General features: G+C 63.5%; 1 protein-coding gene across 1 annotated transcript; it reads left to right on the plus strand.

The window, feature by feature from the left end:
- The first annotated feature begins 1,071 nt into the window (after nucleotides 1–1,071).
- Nucleotides 1,072–14,037, plus strand: KLHL30 (kelch like family member 30). The gene is made up of 8 exons (XM_006066766.4): nucleotides 1,072–1,212; nucleotides 2,957–3,773; nucleotides 5,099–5,234; nucleotides 7,075–7,161; nucleotides 7,688–7,843; nucleotides 9,425–9,613; nucleotides 10,578–10,723; nucleotides 11,948–14,037. Exons 2-8 carry the CDS (start codon nucleotides 3,000–3,002, stop codon nucleotides 12,197–12,199), a joined length of 1,740 nt encoding a protein of 579 aa, XP_006066828.3. The 5' UTR covers nucleotides 1,072–1,212; nucleotides 2,957–2,999; the 3' UTR covers nucleotides 12,200–14,037.
- The last annotated feature ends 3,304 nt before the right edge of the window (nucleotides 14,038–17,341 follow it).

A 17,341-nucleotide genomic window follows, 5' to 3' on the forward strand; every position in this document is an offset into this window, starting at 1 on the left:
ACGTCCCAGCACACCTTGAAACTGGTTGTACTGGTGAGGCCCAAGCGGGTACAAGACGGAGGGGCTGACAGGCAGAGCCCCCCAGCGGGCCTCCCTGGTGCCTGTAGGCCTGGGGCTGGAAACATCCCTCTGCCCCCTGGCATGAGAGATGCCCCCCTCTGCCCCCTGGCATGAGAGATGCCCCCTCTGCCCCTGGCATGAGAGATGCCCCCTCTGCCCCCTGGCATGAGAGATGGTCCCCTCTGCCCCCTGGCATGAGAGACGCCCCACTCTGCCCCCTGGCATGAGAGATGCCTTGCATGCCCTCCACTCACCCCAGACTCAGTTGGGGCCTGTGACTCCAGAACCTGCAGAGATCCAGGTGTCAGGAGTTCCCCTGTGACTGCCGTGAACCCAGGCCTCCCAGGAGGCCACGAGCCTCTGCGGCTGTATTTTTAGACCATCCCATTTCTTAGCCTTCCTGGGCATCACTACTAATGAAGACATCAGGGCAGGTCCAAGGCCAAGGCCAAGGCCACAATACAAGCAGACAGAGCCTCAGGACCGCACACCCCTGTCACCAGCCTGGGAGGTGCCTCTCTGAGCCCCTCCTTTACCACCAAGACTTCCCAGCACCAGGGACCCCAGGTTTTGAAAGTCTTTGCTGAGCAACCCCCATTTCCTCACCATGGTCACTTTTTCCCATGTGATGGAAAATAAGAGGCCACGTGCGCCCCTGTCAATAACCACAGGAAAGCTGGTACGTGCCGGGCCCTTATGACACCCTGGTCCTGAACTGGGGGCTCCGTGTGGCCCCTGAGTCCCCAGCTCGGGCTTCACTGTGCCCCTCTTGCCAATGAGAAAACACAGAAGTGAGAGACCCAACACTCCTCACTGGGAGTAAGGGGTAAGCCCAGACGTGCCGCTCCCCGGGTGCTTGCTGCCGTCTGTCCTGGCCCAGGGGTCACAGGAGGCTCCCGGCCAGCATGGTCATTCAGAGAGGACAGGCAGAGAGGAGATGCCACTCCTCTCCTTCCCTTACTGGCCACCCCCCCCCCCCACCAGATGCTGAAAGAGACTAAAAATACCCTCTGTCCCCACGTGGCTGCCAGCCCAGCCCAGCCCAGCCTGGCCCCGTCACATCCCAGCAGATCCTCCATGCCCCTTGGCCGGCTGGGCAGTCGTGTTCTCCAGCCTGAGTTCTGAGACAAGGTCTCAAAGACCCACTGAGAGGTAGGATTGGGGGCAGCTGGAAGGGGGAGGTGAGGACCGGGGCTGAGACCAGCAGGGGAGGGAGAGTTCTAGCGGACAGCCCAGTAGGCCTGGAGATCCCAGCCCTGAGTGCTTTGGGGAGAGACCCGCACACAGCCTAGACCCAGCCCCAGGGGGCTGGGGTGGGGGCTCAGCGGGGCTGCTTTCCTCCAGGTCCTTCTGGAGAAGCGGGGGGCAGGCTGGACCACACCTCCGCCCGCAGCCAGGGCTTTGGCGTCCAGCCCCAGCCAGGGCTGGACTGAGGCCCTTTGTTGTCCTGTCCACTCTGCCCTCCTCACTCCCGGCCTGGCAGGCACTGGGCAGGGGGCTCTGAGCCCCCCGGAAGCCTTGGCCCCCGGTGAGGACTGCAGGGCGGCAGGTGTCAGCAGATGACCTGAGGCTCCCCGGGAAGGTGCCAGGTGCTCCCGTCCACTGGCCCTGGCTGCCTGGGGCAGTGGCCGCCTGGCTAATCTCCTGCGCTCCCCTGGGAGGGACGCGCAGCCTTCCCCCCAGCCAGAGGGCCTTGCAGGGAGTGGGTGAGGCAGGCTGGATGCCCACCAGGGCCCTGGACCCGTCCTGACCCAGCGGAGCCCAGGCAGGTTCTTAGGCCTCTGGGTGGGTTCTCTGTGTGCCTCCCTGCTCAAGTTCCCGCCACCGGCATGGGACCCGGGGCGTCCACAGGGCAAGTTCTCCTTATGGGAGCTTTGGGGCTTTGTCGTTTCAATGGCAGTGGGTGGACCCGGCATTTTGCACCGGCCTTCGCTTTGTTGGCTGCTAAGGCGCCCCCTGGTGGACCCACGGCGTCTCAGGGTGTAGCTTCTTGCTCTGTGGTCACTCCGGGGAAGACAAGCTGTGCAGAACTTTCTTTTCTCTGGGGCGGTTTTCTTAGGGCAAAAATATCAGAAGATCATAAGGAAATACGTGCATAATTAAATTAGCCCAGAATGCGTTCGCTGGATCAGGCGATTCGAACTGAGATTGCTCTCTTGTGGTTGCTTGTCTTCACCAACCTACATCCAGTGGCGTAACTGGGGGGTCCGGGGGACCGGGACCCCCGAGCTGTGTAGTCTTGGACGAGGGACTTGAGCCTCTTTTTGCCTCTGTTTCCCCACCTTTAAAGGGACGGGAACAGCAACCGACGGCTGGCAGGGTTCCCATGAGGGCTGAATGACAAGTGTTTGTGCAAAATCCAGGATGGCCTGGTCTGAGGGGGGCACCGTGAGGACATGGCTGATCCCCCAGCCCTTTCACCTCCAGCCTCTCAGTCTGCAGATGATGAGGCTGGGACCAGAGAGGGGCGTGGCTCACTCAAGGTCACCCAGAAAGGTCATGGCAGCCAAGGTTCCCTGTAACCACAGGCCAGTAAGAACCCGTGGGCTGAAACTATTCAGATGCGGATGCCCTTCCCAGCAAGGAGGGATCTGGGAGTAGAGGAGGCCACTAGGAGGGTTGGGGGTGGCTCTGTTCCGCACAGTCTAGAGGTGCAGAGAGGGGCTGAGGCTTGGTTCTCTTGCTGGCCCATCCTGCCCTGATTGCCTAGGCTCTCTGAGCCCCAACTGCCTCACCTGGGAAAGACAACACCGCTTCCCAGGGCCTCGGGGCTGGTTTAGGTGAGAGGCTGGGCGAAGCACTTCACACGTGATTGATGCTCAGACCGGTCAGCCTGACGGGTGACTCGGGCCGATGAGACAGTCCCCCTGGCTGACCCTGCTGGCTCCCTCCCCAGGAGCCCGCGCGCGGACGCCCGTGAGTAGGTGAACCTCACTGTCATGGTGCGGAACGTGGACGACCTGGACTTCCACCTGCCCTCGCATGCCCAGGACGTGCTGGACGGCCTGCAGCGGCTGCGCTCCCAGCCCAAGCTGGTGGACCTCACGCTGCTGGTGGGCGGCCGGGAGCTGCCCTGCCACCGCGGGCTCCTGGCGCTGAGCAGCCCTTACTTCCACGCCATGTTCGCGGGAGACTTCGCGGAGAGCTTCTCGGCGCGCGTGGAGCTGCGGGACGTGGAGCCCGCTGTGGTGGCGCAGCTGGTGGACTTCGTGTACACGGGCCGGCTGACCGTCACCCAGGGCAACGTGGAGGCGCTGACCCGCACGGCCGCACGCCTGCAGTTCCCCGCCGTGCAGAAGGTCTGCGGCCGCTATCTGCAGCAGCAGCTCGACGCCTCCAACTGCCTGGGCATCTGCGAGTTTGGGGAACAGCAGGGGCTGCTGGGCGTGGCCGCCAAGGCCTGGGCCTTCCTGCGGGAGAACTTCGAGGCCGTGGCCCGGGAGGACGAGTTCCTGCAGCTGTCCCAGGAGCGGCTGGCCACCTGCCTGGCCAGCGACCTGCTGCAGGTGCAGCCGGAGCAGAGCCGGCTGGAGGCGCTGCTGCGCTGGGTACGCCACGACCCCCAGGTCCGGGCCGCCCACCTGCCCGAGCTGCTCGGCCTGGTGCACCTGGACGCCGTGCCCAGGCTCCACGTGCAGCAGCTGCTGGCCTCGGAGCCGCTGATCCGGGAGTCGGAGGCCTGTCGGGAGGCCTTGGCCCAGGGCCACGAGGGGGTGAGTGACAGGTGGGGAGCAGGGAGAGGAGCCCCGAAACCCCACCCTCATGGGGACAGACGGGATGAAGTGGGCAACCCCGCCTCCCTGGGGTCGGTTCACTTCCCAAGTACATACTGCGCCCCCTGTGTGTGCCACTTCCTGCCCGTGAGGACAGGGGACCCAGAAGTGGTCATCCCTAGCCCACAGCTTGGCGGGAAAACCTCCTGGAAACACAACCAAGGCACATGAGAAAGGCCATGCTGGACTTTGGGTGTCCTCACAGGGTCAGGCAGTCAGGGAAAGCTGCCTGGAGGAGGCAGCATCTGAGCTAGGCTTTAGAGGAAAGATAGGAGCCTGGCAGGGTTAAGTAAGCCAGGAAGAGCGCACAGCTTGTACAGAGGCAAGGAGCATGGACAGGCGTGGCAGCCGGCCACCACCTGACCTTCGGAAGCTGCTCAAGCGTTTATGGGATGCAATTTCCTATCTGGGCTGGCGGTGGGCCTGGTGAGAGGGCAAGTTCTTAATTAAGTGACAGGCCAGGGTGTGACTGAGACGAGGAGCTGAAGTCTGTCTGCTCCCAGGCAGCTGGCTCAGGGCTTTGCTCAGAAGAACCTGTTAGGAGCCAACTCTGGGGACAAAGATGTGGCTCAGGGCAGCAGTGGGGGGTGTGGTGGCAAATACTGGCCACTCTGCATCCATACCACCGGCCTGCCGGGTACAGGGTGCAGCCACTGGCCACCCGCCCACGAGGTGGTCACCCTGTAGGTGCTGGAGGTGGGACGTCTGGACATTTGAGGGTGGGTCAGAGAGGCAGTGGGACTCCGGGATCCAGGGAGCTCTCACCCAGCAAGAAACATTCCAGCCTTTCCTGCCATCCAGGGCCATCCTATGTGGCCACCCCGGCTGGCAGAGGGGAGCTGGGCTCCCAGGGGGTGGGGAGCCTACCTGGGGGTCTGGGGACAGGGTCTGGGGGTTGGTTCCAAAGGTGGTGCAGAAACAACTCTGCTCGGCAGGGCAGGGGCTGGAGAGCGGCTGGGAGGGAGCAGGCTTCGCGCTCAGGCCCACGAGGACCCGGCTGCCACCTGTCCAGGTTCAGAGCGCTTGCCATTACCAGCCCATGGCAGCCATGGCATGTGGACGTGTATGCACACACACTCAGGCACAAGCCCACACAGGCACGCACACGCTGCAGCTCGCCCCACCCCACGCATGTGCACTGACGCAGGGCCACACTGTGGACCCACAGCGGCTCCCAAATGCCCAGGCCACGGCCAGCCTCCGCACCCGGGCCCCTCTGACCAAGGATAGGGCCTGCCCCTGACCCCAGCCCCCTGGCCCCACAGGCGCTGCTGGCCCTCCCGCAGAAGCTGGAGGAGGTCCTGGTGGTGGTGGGCGGGCGGGCGCTGGAGGAGGAGGAGGAGGGAGCCGAGGAGCTCGTCCCCCTGGCCGGGAACTTCGCCTTCTACCACACCAAGGCCAGTGAGTACCCTGAGGGCCCCACAGCCCCGACGCAGGGCGCCCTCCGTCCTTGGGGGGGGTTGCAGAGGAGCCCAGGCCCCAGCAGGTGAGGGAGGTGGACTGCGGGGGGCCCTGCGAACCCCTCTGCCTCCAGCCGCAGCCCTAACTCTGGGGTTCCACGCGCTGGGGCCTGGGGAAAGCATCCCCTGCCCAGACTGCCCAGTGTGGCAAAGTGGCTACTGGCCCGGGTGGGAGGGCCAGCTGGCAGCTGCTTCCCCTTGGCGCTTTTCCTCTGTCTGCCTAACGGGGCCTCAGTCCTGAGGAGCACAGGGAGCTGGGGGTGCGGACAGCCTGGGGTGCGACAGCTCAGGATCAGGGTGGGCCCAGTGGGGTCCCGATTCCTGCCTTTGAGTAGGTCACTTTGCCTCCTTGAGCCTCAGTTTCCTCATCTGTGAAATGGCCTTTGTAATGAGGAGTCAGTGTGAAGAAAGGGGGCCAGGCCTGCTTCTCCTGCCCAGGAGCCCCTTCACAGGTCCCCCCCACCGGAAAGGAGGAGTGAGAGGGCAGCAGGGCTCTGGGAGGAGGGGCGCCACGCCAGCCCTGGGAAGTTCTTCAGAAAGCACCGGTTTGCTGGCCGCCGTCCTGGGGCTGCTGGGCAGGGGGCCACCACCCCGTGGCATCAGCGGCTGGCGGGCTCCAGGAAGCCAGGGCCGGCTGTCCCAGGTCAGGGGCTGACGGGGGGGATTTGTGGGCTGACGTCAGCAGATGAATTGGGAGCAGCTGTCCCTGAGACCCCGGGCCGGGGTGGGGCGCGGCAGGGTGGCTGGCAGGCAAAGGCCTGGTGTCCCCACCCTGGGGTGACACAGGCGTGAGTGAGGGGGACACGCAGTCCCTGCCTAGCGGGGGTTCCGCATGTCCTGAAAACCACCGTACAGTTGTAAACAGTAAACAGGAATCCTCCTGGGGACATCCCAGAGGCCGATCTCTTCCACAGCCTTCCACAAACACCCAAAACGTGTCCATAGAGAGGACTAAACATTCCCATTTTTACTGCTCATTTTGTTTTTTTTCAAAGTCAATCTCTTGCTCTTGTAGCTTCGTTAAGGCAGATCCATTGCTGCCTCGTGCAGTGGTGTGGGCGTTGCTCTGTCTCACCTCAGGGGCAATAATTCTCACAGCCACCGTCAGCTGGGCAGCTGCCGTGTGACGGCCGCATCTCCCACAGTCCCCACCCACCAGGAGAGAGATTAGCCCCATTCTACAGATGAGGAAACTGAGGCTGGGCTTTGTCTGAGGCCATGGCACTGGAGCAGGGGCGCGGGGGTTGGGACCCACTCTGCCAGCTGCACGGCCGCGTCTGGTCCCCTCCCTGCTGCCCGTGGGCTCAGAAGGTGCTCGGGGTGAGCGAAAAGATGAGAAGCGAGTGAATGAAAGATGCTTGTGTTATGACCCACCTGTGGCTTAGCGATCGGGCCCCTTAACCCCTCCTCCACCTGATTGGGGTGGGAGCTGACTAGGGGCCAAAAAGTCCATCTGGGTTGGTAGGATCAGCTGCAGGGTCAGGGTGAGAGCCAGCCCCTGGAGCCTGGACTCCTTCTCTGCACACCCAGGGTGCCAGGCCCCAAGGGTGGCATGGGGAGCCAGGGACCCCCTGGAGCCAAGCCCGGGGCAGCGGGGGCAGCCGGGGCCACTTTGAACCCGTGCCACTGGGTATCCTTCCCCACCTCTGCACCCAGCTGAGTCCAGCCTCTGCCCCCCACCGGTGAGGGGACATTTCTGCCCCCCTCAAACGGAAAGGCGCAGAGCAGGAAGGGGGCCCCACAGTAAGCCCCGCCACTGACACTCCCCTGTCTTCCGCCAGAGAGGTGGATGGCCCTCCCAGACTTCCCCGACCACCACAAATGGGGCTTCTCGCTGGCGGCGCTCAACAACGACGTCTACGTGACAGGTGGGCGGGGGGGGGGGGGGGGGGGCGTGTCCTGAGCCCCGAGGCTGAGCCCTGAATGCCATGCTCGGATCGCTGGCCGTTTGGTCAAGACTCTCCCAGACCTTTCCATCCTACAGAAACAAGGAAATGTCAAGTCCACGGGTCCACATGCGGGCACAGGGGAGCGTCACGGGCTCTGTCCTGCAGCCAGGGTCTCCCCAGGAGGAAGCTTGTGAAGGAGGGGGGTGTCCCTCTGCTCTTATTTATTGGAAGTTGGGGGGGGTGCAGTCCTCGGGAGGTTTGGTTGAGAAAAAAGCTTTCGCTGATGGGAGGTCTGAGAGGCTGTCCCGCTTGTTTATGTGGTGTGGAGGGGTCTCTGCAGGTCACAGGGCTAGACTGTGCCACCGCGGTCACCACCCCCCTACCCAGGGTCCCGCAGGACGGGGGCCTGGCACCGAGGAGGGGGAAGGAGACCTGGTGCTCAGTCCGCGCCCGCCCGGAGGTCCCAGGCCAGTGGGCGCCCGCGTAGACAGAGCCTCTCTCGTAGGCGGCTCTCGGGGTTCCAGGACGGACGCGTGGTCCACCACGCAGGCCTGGTGCTTCCCCCTGAAGGAGGCCGCCTGGAGGCCAGTGGCGCCCATGCTGAAGGCCCGCACCAACCACGCCAGCGCCGCGCTCAACGGGGAGATCTACGCGGTCGGCGGTAAGGCCCCTCCCCGCGCCCCGCCCCCTGCCGCCGCGCCCCGCCCCCGGGCATCCTGGGGTGCGGCTCAGGTAGGAGTCTCAGGGCCCAGCTCCAGGCTGCTTCCATGTTTTCTGGGACGCAGAGAAGAGGACAAGGAGTCAGTCCCCCAACCCCGTGAAGAGCCGGGGTCTCAGCTGCCGATGGAGATGGCCACGCTCACCCCAGGACCCAGGGCTCGGCCCTCGGCTCGGGGTCACCTCCTCGGTGACGTCCCTGGGGCGAGGGGACACACGGGGCGCCCTTTTGCTGTCACCTGGCCTCCAGACACCCCCGGCCTGAGCTCAGGGACCACCGTATCCCCCCTGCACCCCAGAGGCGCTGAGAGGAGTCGCCCCGGGGACGCTGACAGATCAATAGTGAAAGACGCAGCAGGCGGCTGAGCAAGAGTGTCCCACGGCCTCCGGAGGTGACAGCTGGCCCTAGGGCCATCCCCGGAGCCCCACCTGTCCCGGGAACCCCCTTTCACTCAGTGGCTTCCGTGTCCCACACCCGAGGACAGAGGGCTTGCACAGGGGTACAAGGCAGCTTGGGGCCCAGGCTCTCAGAGCCCGAGGTGGGTTCCAGATGGGCGCCCACCCATGGCTGGTCTGCGTCACCATCACACCCAGGCGGTCCAGGGCCGGGAGACTGCCTGCGTGCTAAGTCGCTCGGTCGTGTCCGACTTTGCGACCCCAAGGACTGCAGCCCGCCAGGTTCCTCTGTCCATGGAACTCTCCAAGCAAGAATGCTGGAGTGGGTTGCCACGCCCTCCTCCAGGGGATCTTCCCAACCCAGGGATCGAGCCCATGTCTCTTTGCATTGGCAGGCGGATTCTTTTCCACTAGCACCATATGGGAGGGGCTGGGTGAGGGGCTGCCTAAAAGTCCCCCCAAGAATGACTTTCTCCATCCCAGGAAGGGCCTCCGCCATGTGTAGGGCCTGGAGATGGTGGCTTCCTGGGACCCCTACAGGCACCTCTCCAGTCACCCTGGGCTCTGAAGGGCTCAGAGCAGCTGGGCCTCACCGGGAGGCCCTATCACCTGCTCCGAAGTTGGGCATCCCTGGTCCAGGAGCCCACTCCCATGCCACTTCTTGGCAAGTGGCCTTGGACAGACACTCTCCCTTCTCTGAGCTCTGCTGCCCTCTCTGTAAAATGGGGCACATTCCTGCCTCTCAGGGCTTCCCAGGTGGCTCGGTGGGCAGAGCATCTGCCTGCAAGGCAGGAAATGCTGGTTTGAACCCTGGGTCAGAAAGATCCCCTGGAGGAGGGCATGACAATTCGCTTGAGTATTCTTGCCTGGAAAACCCCATGAACAGGGAAGCCTGGTGTGCTGCAGTCCGTGGGGTCTCAAAGAGTCGGGCACAACTGAAGCCATGGACCATGCATGCATGCCCGCATGCACCTGCCTCTCCAGGCTGTGCCCACCTCCCCCTGCCCTTGTCCCCCTGGGCACCCAGGGCAGCCCCTGCAGCCTCTGCAGAGCCTCAGACCCTGTGTTTTCAGGAACCTTCCTTCGTCCTAGCCCCCCGCAGCCCTAACCCTACCCCTTGGCCCCGCAGGCACCACTCTGGATGTGGTGGAGGTGGAGAGCTATGACCCCTTCACGGACACCTGGACGCCCATCCGCCCAGCCCTCAAGTATGTCAGCAACTTCTCCGCGGCAGGCTGTGGGGGCCGGCTCTACCTGGTGGGGTCCAGTGCCTGCAAGTACAATGCCCTGGCTCTGCAATGCTACAACCCGGTCACAGGTGTGGAGGGGGACAGGGGGTGTGGCTGGGGCTGGGGGCGGCCCACGGGGCCAAGGGGGTGGGCACAGGTGGCCTCAGGGCCCCTCTGCGAGGCTGTGACCCCGTCTCAGCCTCTGGATGGGTTGGGGGGCCCCAGGGATAGGTGTGGCCATCGGGGTCAGGGAGCGGGCAGCCGCAGGCCTCTTACAAAGGGCCACGGCCCCCCTTACCCCAGTGATGGATGGGGCAGTGGAGGAAGGCAGGGGCCCACAGGGGTCACTGGCACAGAGCCACAGCCCCCCACAGTCTACAGGTGTGGGGGCTGGGGGCACAGTGGCAGGTTGGGGGGACCAGGAAGCCCTGCCCTGGGTCCTAAACCTGTCTGGCTGCTGGATCTGCCTGGAGCCAGCCTCGTGGGGAGGGGCAGTGGACCTGGACCCCCAAGGCCTGGCGGGCACCAGCTCGGGCTCTAGAGTCGGGGTCAGGGTTTGGGCCCCGATCTGAGGATACAGGGCTCGCACAAAGCTCCTCCTTCCTGGTGTGGGCCAGGCCCGAGAGGGAGCGAGTCGAGAGGGAGTGAGTCCCCTGCCTCTGGGGGTGATCAAGCCGGGGATGGGGGTTCTTGAGCTGCTTCAGGGGGAAGGAGCCAACTCTCTCTCTCTCTCCCTTGGGGCAGCCCCTCCGGTCCATCCTCTGGACGGTGGGGCTAAGGATCCCATGAGACGGACCAGGCCCAGGGTCGGGTGGGGGCCCTGGGTACCGGACCGAGGGGCCAGCAGGATGGAGGCAGAGGTCCGGGGCGCCCACTCAGGCCAAGGCCTCCGGATGCCTCGTAGCCCCCCCTGAGGACCCAAGGATGAGGCTCCTGGGGACCCTGCCCTCCCCCCTGAGAAGGAGTGGGGCTCAGTGGGGCGCCCCCGCCCACATGGCAGGGCAGGAGGGTCAGAGGGCCTCCCCGGTGATGTGGGCGGGCGTGTGTCCGCAGACGCCTGGAGCGTGATCGCCTCGCCCTTCCTCCCCAAGTACCTGTCGTCTCCACGCTGCGCCGCCCTGCACGGGGCACTCTACCTGGTGGGTGACAACACCAAGAAGGTCTACGTGTATGACCCCGGGGCCAACCTGTGGCAGAAGGTGAGCCACCCCCCACCCCGGAAAGAGCAGGCCTGGGCTGTGGGCCCCCCTGGGGCAGGGGGCAGGGGACAGGGCCTGCAGACGCAAGGGCCCAGAGCGCCCCCCTCCCGAGGACCTGGGGCCGCTGGTCACTGCGGATGCTCTGTCCCCAAAACACAGAAAAACCTGTCCTCCTCAAGGGGGCAAAGCCAGGCTCGGCCAGGGGCACTCCAGGGCCGGTGGACTCAGAGAGAGAGCATCTGCTCCCTGATGCAGGCCAGGCCCACGAGGGAGTGAGTCCCCTGCCCCTGGGATGATCAAGCCAGGGAGGGGTGTTCTTGAGCTGTTTCAGGGGCAACAAGCCAGCCCTTGGCCCCCCAACTGCACCCCGTTCCTTCTACTGCCCCCTCCTCCACCACGTCAGGGCAGGGGACGGGGGCTTGTGGGGGCACCAAAGCCCTGGCCTCTCTCCACGTTTCTTCCTGAGAAGGAGGAGGGACAGTGCCCAGAGCCCACGGCGGCCTCTGCTAGCCGGGCCAGCAGGGCAACAGGGGGCCTGTGTGATCCGCTGAGCGCAGCTGTCCCCTGGCGTCAGCGCTCAGCTGACCGGAGGCCCCATGACAGCAGCACAGGTGCAGGGCCGGCCCTGCCAGGCTCTGGCCCTGGGGCCCGCCGCCCGGGGCTGGCCCGGGCTCCGGCCGCGGGGCTGGACGTTGTCCTCTGCAGGCCTGGAGGTCTGCTGCCTGTTCCCGTCTCCACCTTGGGGGGCCTCCCCTTCCTGCCCTCCCAGGCTCTTCGGGACGGGCGCACACCTCTCTCCCCCTGGCCTGGGGAAAGCTGTGAGCCCTCAGCCTGCTAGCCCCCGGCCAGGGCACCCCTGAGGCCCCGGGCTGAGTTGAGGGCAGAGCGATGAGTCCCCCGGGGTGTCCATCAGGGCAGAGGCCACACTGTGTCCTTGAGACAGACAGAGAGTCAGAAGCCCAGCCTGCACCCTGGGAGCGAGGCCCAGGCCCCCCTCGATGCCCCAGGCTCAGATATGGGCAAACCCGGAGAGCAAGGGGCGGCTGGGAATGTTATCCCCGGAGGAGCGGGGTCTCCCCGCAAAGGAAGAGTCTCAGGGGTCCCCCGGGGCAGCTGGGGTCAGGGCTGAGGCCCCAGGAGGCAGGTGGGGCACCCTGGATGGGGGGGTGGGGCGAGGTGCCCCCCACCCTGAGGCTCGGGGTGCTGAGAGCAGACCGTCTGCAGGTGCAGCCCCTGCACAGCCTGCACGAGAACGGGGCGCTGGTGCCGCTGGGGGACGCGCTCTACGCCACGGGCGGCCGCTGGCAGGGCATGGCTGGGGACTACCACGTGGAGATGGAGGCCTACGACCGTGGCCGGGACGCCTGGGTCCGCCTCGGCGCCATGCCCCGCCTCTGGCTCTACCACGGCGCGTCCGCTGTCTTCCTGGACGTCTCCAAGTGGACCCAGCCCTTCGGGCCAGCCCCGGAGCCCTGAGCCACCCCGTGGCGCCCCTGGAGCGGGCTGGTGGTGCCCCCACCCCAGGGGCACGGCCCCCTTTCAGTCTGGTATGTCTGACAGCTCAGCGTCACCGGCCCCTCTGGGTCCAGGCTGGGCTGGGGCCACCGGGGATGACAGGGGACAGAGTCTTCGTCTCCGCAGCCACCACTCCAAACTCAGAGCTGACCAGCGACAAGGGCTGGGCCTCTGCATGCCTGGAAGGATGGGGAGAAGCTGTGCTCCTGCCGTGGGGCGTCTGAGACCTCAGAGCATGGAGCCAGGCCCCAGGGAGCAGCGTGAGAACTCGTGATCTGTCTGAGGACCGGCCACTCCAGGCCATGTGTCCCTCGGGTGGCGGTCGAAGGGAGCCATACAGATGAGGGGGCCAGTGGGGGCCCTGGAAGCTGGGGGGCTGCTGAGGGCAGGTGGCACCTAGCAGAGGGCCCTGAGGTGGGGTCAGCGCCCGCCGTGGGGGGCCTGCTGCTATCTCACAACTGTGTGACCCGCCCGGCAGCCCCCCCGCCCTGGTCTCAGGCACACAGGGTTGGCTCAGGAGGGGTCTCCCGGCCCCCAGGCTCACACTGGCACCTGGTTTCCAAAGGTTGCTTCTGGGGAAATAGAAGGCCCAGCTTGTTCTGGGTCAGCCCCCCAGGAGGGCAATGCCCGCAGAAACAAAGAAGGAAGGAGGCGAGGTGTGGGGGCTGGGAGAGACAGTCCTTCTGCTTGCTGGGGCGCTGGGGGCAGAGAGGGCGGCAAGGCTGCCCAGAGAGGGGGTCAAGAAGGGCCTGGGCTCCCCCCTTTCTTGGGGTGTGTGCTAAGTTGCTTAAGTCATGTCCGACTGTTGGCCACCCCCTGGACTAGCCTGCCAGGTTCCTCTGTCCATAGGCTCCTCCAGGCGAGAATATTGGAGTGGGTGGCCATCTCCTCCTCCGGGGAATCTTCCCGACCCAGGGATCGAACCCTTGTCTCTTACATCTTCTGCGTTGGCAGGCAGGTTCTTTACCACCAGGACCTAAATGAAGGCGCTTCGTCAGGAGGAAGGTCCCCAGAGGGGAGCTGGCGGGGCTGGTGTCCTGGGGCTGGTGTCCTGGTGTTCTGGGGATAGCTCCTGGGTGCTCTGGTGACTTGCCTTCATGCGGCCTGCTGGGCAAGGAGGCCCAGCACGTGGACTGCCCAGAGTCCCCCAAGAAGCACTGGGGCCCCTCGCAGGGAGGGTTCAGCCCCCTGCCCCTCCTCACCCATCCTGAATGAGGCACCACGTCTGTGGCCACTGGGATGATGGAGGCCCCTCACCGGGCCCTCCCGCCTCAATACAGGCTCGGTGGGGGCGCCCAGCCTGGCTGTATCCCCAGCGCCGACCTGCTGAGCCCTCGGGCAGCTCCTGACACCCTCCAGACCTGGGTTTCGTCTCCAGGGCCAGCCCGTGGGCTCCTCCAAGAGTCCCTCGGGGACCGCAGGGCCCCCGATGTTGCTGGTTCTGAGCATCGGGTCCTGGGTCCCTCCAGCTCCCATAGACCCAGGGCCACTTTGCTCCCAGACTGACTCCTGCCCATCTCTTCTGAGAGACCTGAGTGGGTCCCAGGATCCAGACAGAGTGGGGCGTGCTGAGGGTCTGCTCCCAGAGGAACATGAGCCGCAGCCCTCAGGACGCCTGGTCGGTCAGATGGTGGATGGGGCGGGTGAAACCGAGGACGGAGTTCTCTGGGATCCTCCCCGCTTTCTGTAAGAAAATCACCTGAAATATTTTTTAGACGCTGATCAAAGGTGCTATTTCAAAGACTCAGCATGTCACACTGGAGTTTTTTTCTGATCAAATACACGTAGTTGAAAATGTCCGAGGTGAACGCCTGCTTTCTGCTCCGCCCGCCTGCTCGGCAGCGGGGCTCAGTACTTGGGGTGGGGGAGCACACCCCCCTGCAGGGCCTGGGGCTCCACTTAGGGGGGCCGGACTGCCTGAGCTGCCGCTATTCAGGGTGCCTGGATCTGGCCCCTCAAATTCAATGATGGAAGAACTTGACGGGGGGCTGCATCTGAGGTGTGGGCAGGCTGAGGCGACTGAACGGGGGGCTCAAGGGGCTCCCAGGACCACCAACAGGGGGGAGTTAGCACCCCTCTGCCTCCAGGACCAAGTAGAGCAGAGGCATAGCCCAGAAAGGGAGCTGGGAAGGGAGAGGGCACCTGGGGGCTCCATGACCTCGGGCCAACCCCAAGGCTTAGTCTCCGTTTCCTCATCTCACAGTGGGGGCAACCACGTGATTTGAGAACCGGGTGATGTCAGGCACACGGGAAAGGCAGGCTGCCCACCACCCACCACCCCCCTGGAGGCCACTCCACAGGCTGCTGAGGCTCCCGCGGTTCTGGGGGCAGAGGGAGCTGGGCTTCCCATGACTTCATTGGCAGAGGTCCTTCCTCTGCAGGAAGAGAAGCGAGTGGGAACGGCTTGGCTGCATCAGACCGCTGGGAAGCCAGGGCCAAGGCTGTGACCTGAGGGCCCAGGAATGAGGCTTGGATTTCCACCAGGCCCGAAGGCACAGGGTGGGTTGGGGGCCACCCCACACACCGCCCGGCTCCCGCCTGCAGCCACTCCAGTGCCTCAGCTGTGGGATCCGTTACCTTGCCCACAGACGCTGCCCCCCTTTCTGCACCCACAGGACACTGCTGCTGGGGAGGGGCACACAGGGCCCCCAGAGCCCTGTGTGTGGGGGTCCTTGGCTTGTGTGACACTTTGCTGAGCTCCCCTCCCCTCCTTGGGGGCTCTTGTGGAGCTGTGAACCCCCCAGAAGCACACGGGGAGCCCCACACGGAGGCCCCAGCTCTCTGCACGCTCCCGCCCTGGGGCTGGGCCATGTCGTCACCTCCAGAGAGCGTACAGAGGCCACTCGGCAGTGGAACAGATCCGATTTGGGTCCTCTGGCGGGTCCGTGACATCATGAGGATTGCTCACTGCTTGGGAAAATAACTGTTTTTCACATGGCAAAGGCTCCGGTCCTCACTGCTGACCGCACAAGGGCCAAGGCTCCCTACTGTGAGCTGGAACCATATCACGAGACTATCCGAAGGATCGTGTCACCCAAACCTGGTCCCTCTGTCCCCGCTGTCCCCGGCATCGCCAAAGGTGACAGAGCCTGAGGCTCACCTTCCCAGGGCGCAGGACGGGACTAACAGCAGATATGGTCCCGGGAGCAGCCAGCCTCACCTGAGCAGAGCACAGGCCAGCAACCCAGAAGTGGAGTCCCCAGGCAGCAGGCCTCCCTCTGGGGTGGCCCTTACCAGCCACCGTACCCCTAACAAGCGGGATCCCAGACGAGGGCTCGGGGCTGGCAGCTGACATTGTGCCCATTGTACAGAGTAGCAAACTGAGGCTCTGAGGGATGCGAGTCTAAAGATCCCAAGATGGGCCTCCTCCAGAGCCACAGGGGGCTGTGTGAGGACCATCTTTGCCGAGCAGACCTGCGTCTGGGTCTGGCCGGGGCTCTGACTGTGCTCGGTCATGGCCTCCACGGCCCAGGGCCTCTGTCTTCAGGCAGGTCTGAGGGCCCCCTCCCCCCGAACGACATGATGACCCGGAAGGCAGGCCAGCCGGCCTCGCTCACAGCTCCACGTAGCACCCTCTGGGGCCGCACCTCACCCACAGCAGGCCCTGAGGACACTCGTGCATTTACCCCAGCTCTCAGGCAAGGAGGCTGAGGCTCCCAGAAGCTCCTGGACAGCCCAGCCACCTTCAGGCCCCTGCCGCCATCCAGGGAAGGGAGAGCTCTGTGATGAGCCCCTGGTTCAAGAGAGGCAGCTGCGCGCATTGCCCCGGGCTTCGCTCACAGCCAGACCCCCGCAGGAAATGCCTGAGGGGCGCCCATCTCAGGGAAAAGGCAGAGCCATAGTTCAGAACCCCTCCAGCTCATCATCAGAAACAGGAAGGACCTTGATGCAAAACGTGTGGCTGTGAAGATGGCACCATGCCCAGGGGGAAAGGGGTCCAGCCCGGCCCCAAGCCCAGGCTGTGAGTGCCTGGTGAGCCCCCAGCTGCACGGGCTGACCAGCTGGACCATGGGAAGTGAATGCGATGCTGGGTAAGGACAAGCCTCTTCAGAAGCATGAAGGTACCACTCACAGAGCTGCACAGGCCGAGGACAGACGCCCCTCTCTGCCAGCAGACTGCGGGTTTCATCAATGAAAACACCCCACACTCGGCATCTCACGGTCTCAAGGTCTCACCCCCAAAATGAAACAGAACAGAACTGTTAATATTTAATGCTGAAGCACACACCCAGCACACTCGCATGTCAGTACAAAGTTTCAGTGCCTGGCTTTCTAATCAATGTGCCTGTGGGGCCAGAAGTGAGAAGCCACCCAAGAAACCCTGAATTCTCGGAGGCCTTCCAGCAACACCATCTACAAATACTGCAGCAAATGCCTTTGTTTGGAACAAAACTACTGAATGGTTGTCAATGGAATAAGTTCATCTACTTTATTGAATGCATATAATATAAACCAGTATTTCTTACATGTCTTCTTGCAAAGCTGCAATTTCTTTTTCTTTTTGTAAATTAATTTATTTTAATTGGAGGTTAATTACTTTACAATACTGTGGTGGTTTTTGCCATACATTCACGTGAATCAGCCATGGGTGGACATGTGTTCCCCATCCTGAACCCCCCTCCCACCTCCCTCCCCATCCCATCCCTCAGGGTCATCCCAGGGCACCGGCCCTGAGCGCCCTGTCTCATGCACTGAACCTGGACTGGCAATCTATTTCACATATGGTAATATACATGTTTCAATGTTATTCTCTCGAATCATCCCACCCTCGCCTTCTCCCACAGAGTCCAAAAGTCTGTTCTTTACATCTGTGTCTCTTTTGCTGTCTCGCATATAAGGTCATCATCTTTCTAAATTCCACATATATGCATTATTATACTGTACTGGTGTTTTTCTTTCTGACTTCACTCTGTATAATAGGCTCCAGTTTCATCCACCTCATTAGAACTGATTCAAATGCATTCCTTTAAATAGCTGAGTAATATTCCACTGTGTAATGTACCACAGCAAAGCTGCAATTTCTATAGGAATTTCTATTTTTTTATTCCATTGACACCTTTCCCCACTCCAAACATGTACAAAGATGGAATTCCTGTGCAGTTC

The sequence above is a fragment of the Bubalus bubalis genome, chromosome 6 (genome assembly GCF_019923935.1).
Source record: "Bubalus bubalis isolate 160015118507 breed Murrah chromosome 6, NDDB_SH_1, whole genome shotgun sequence".
Lineage (NCBI taxonomy): Eukaryota > Metazoa > Chordata > Mammalia > Artiodactyla > Bovidae > Bubalus > Bubalus bubalis.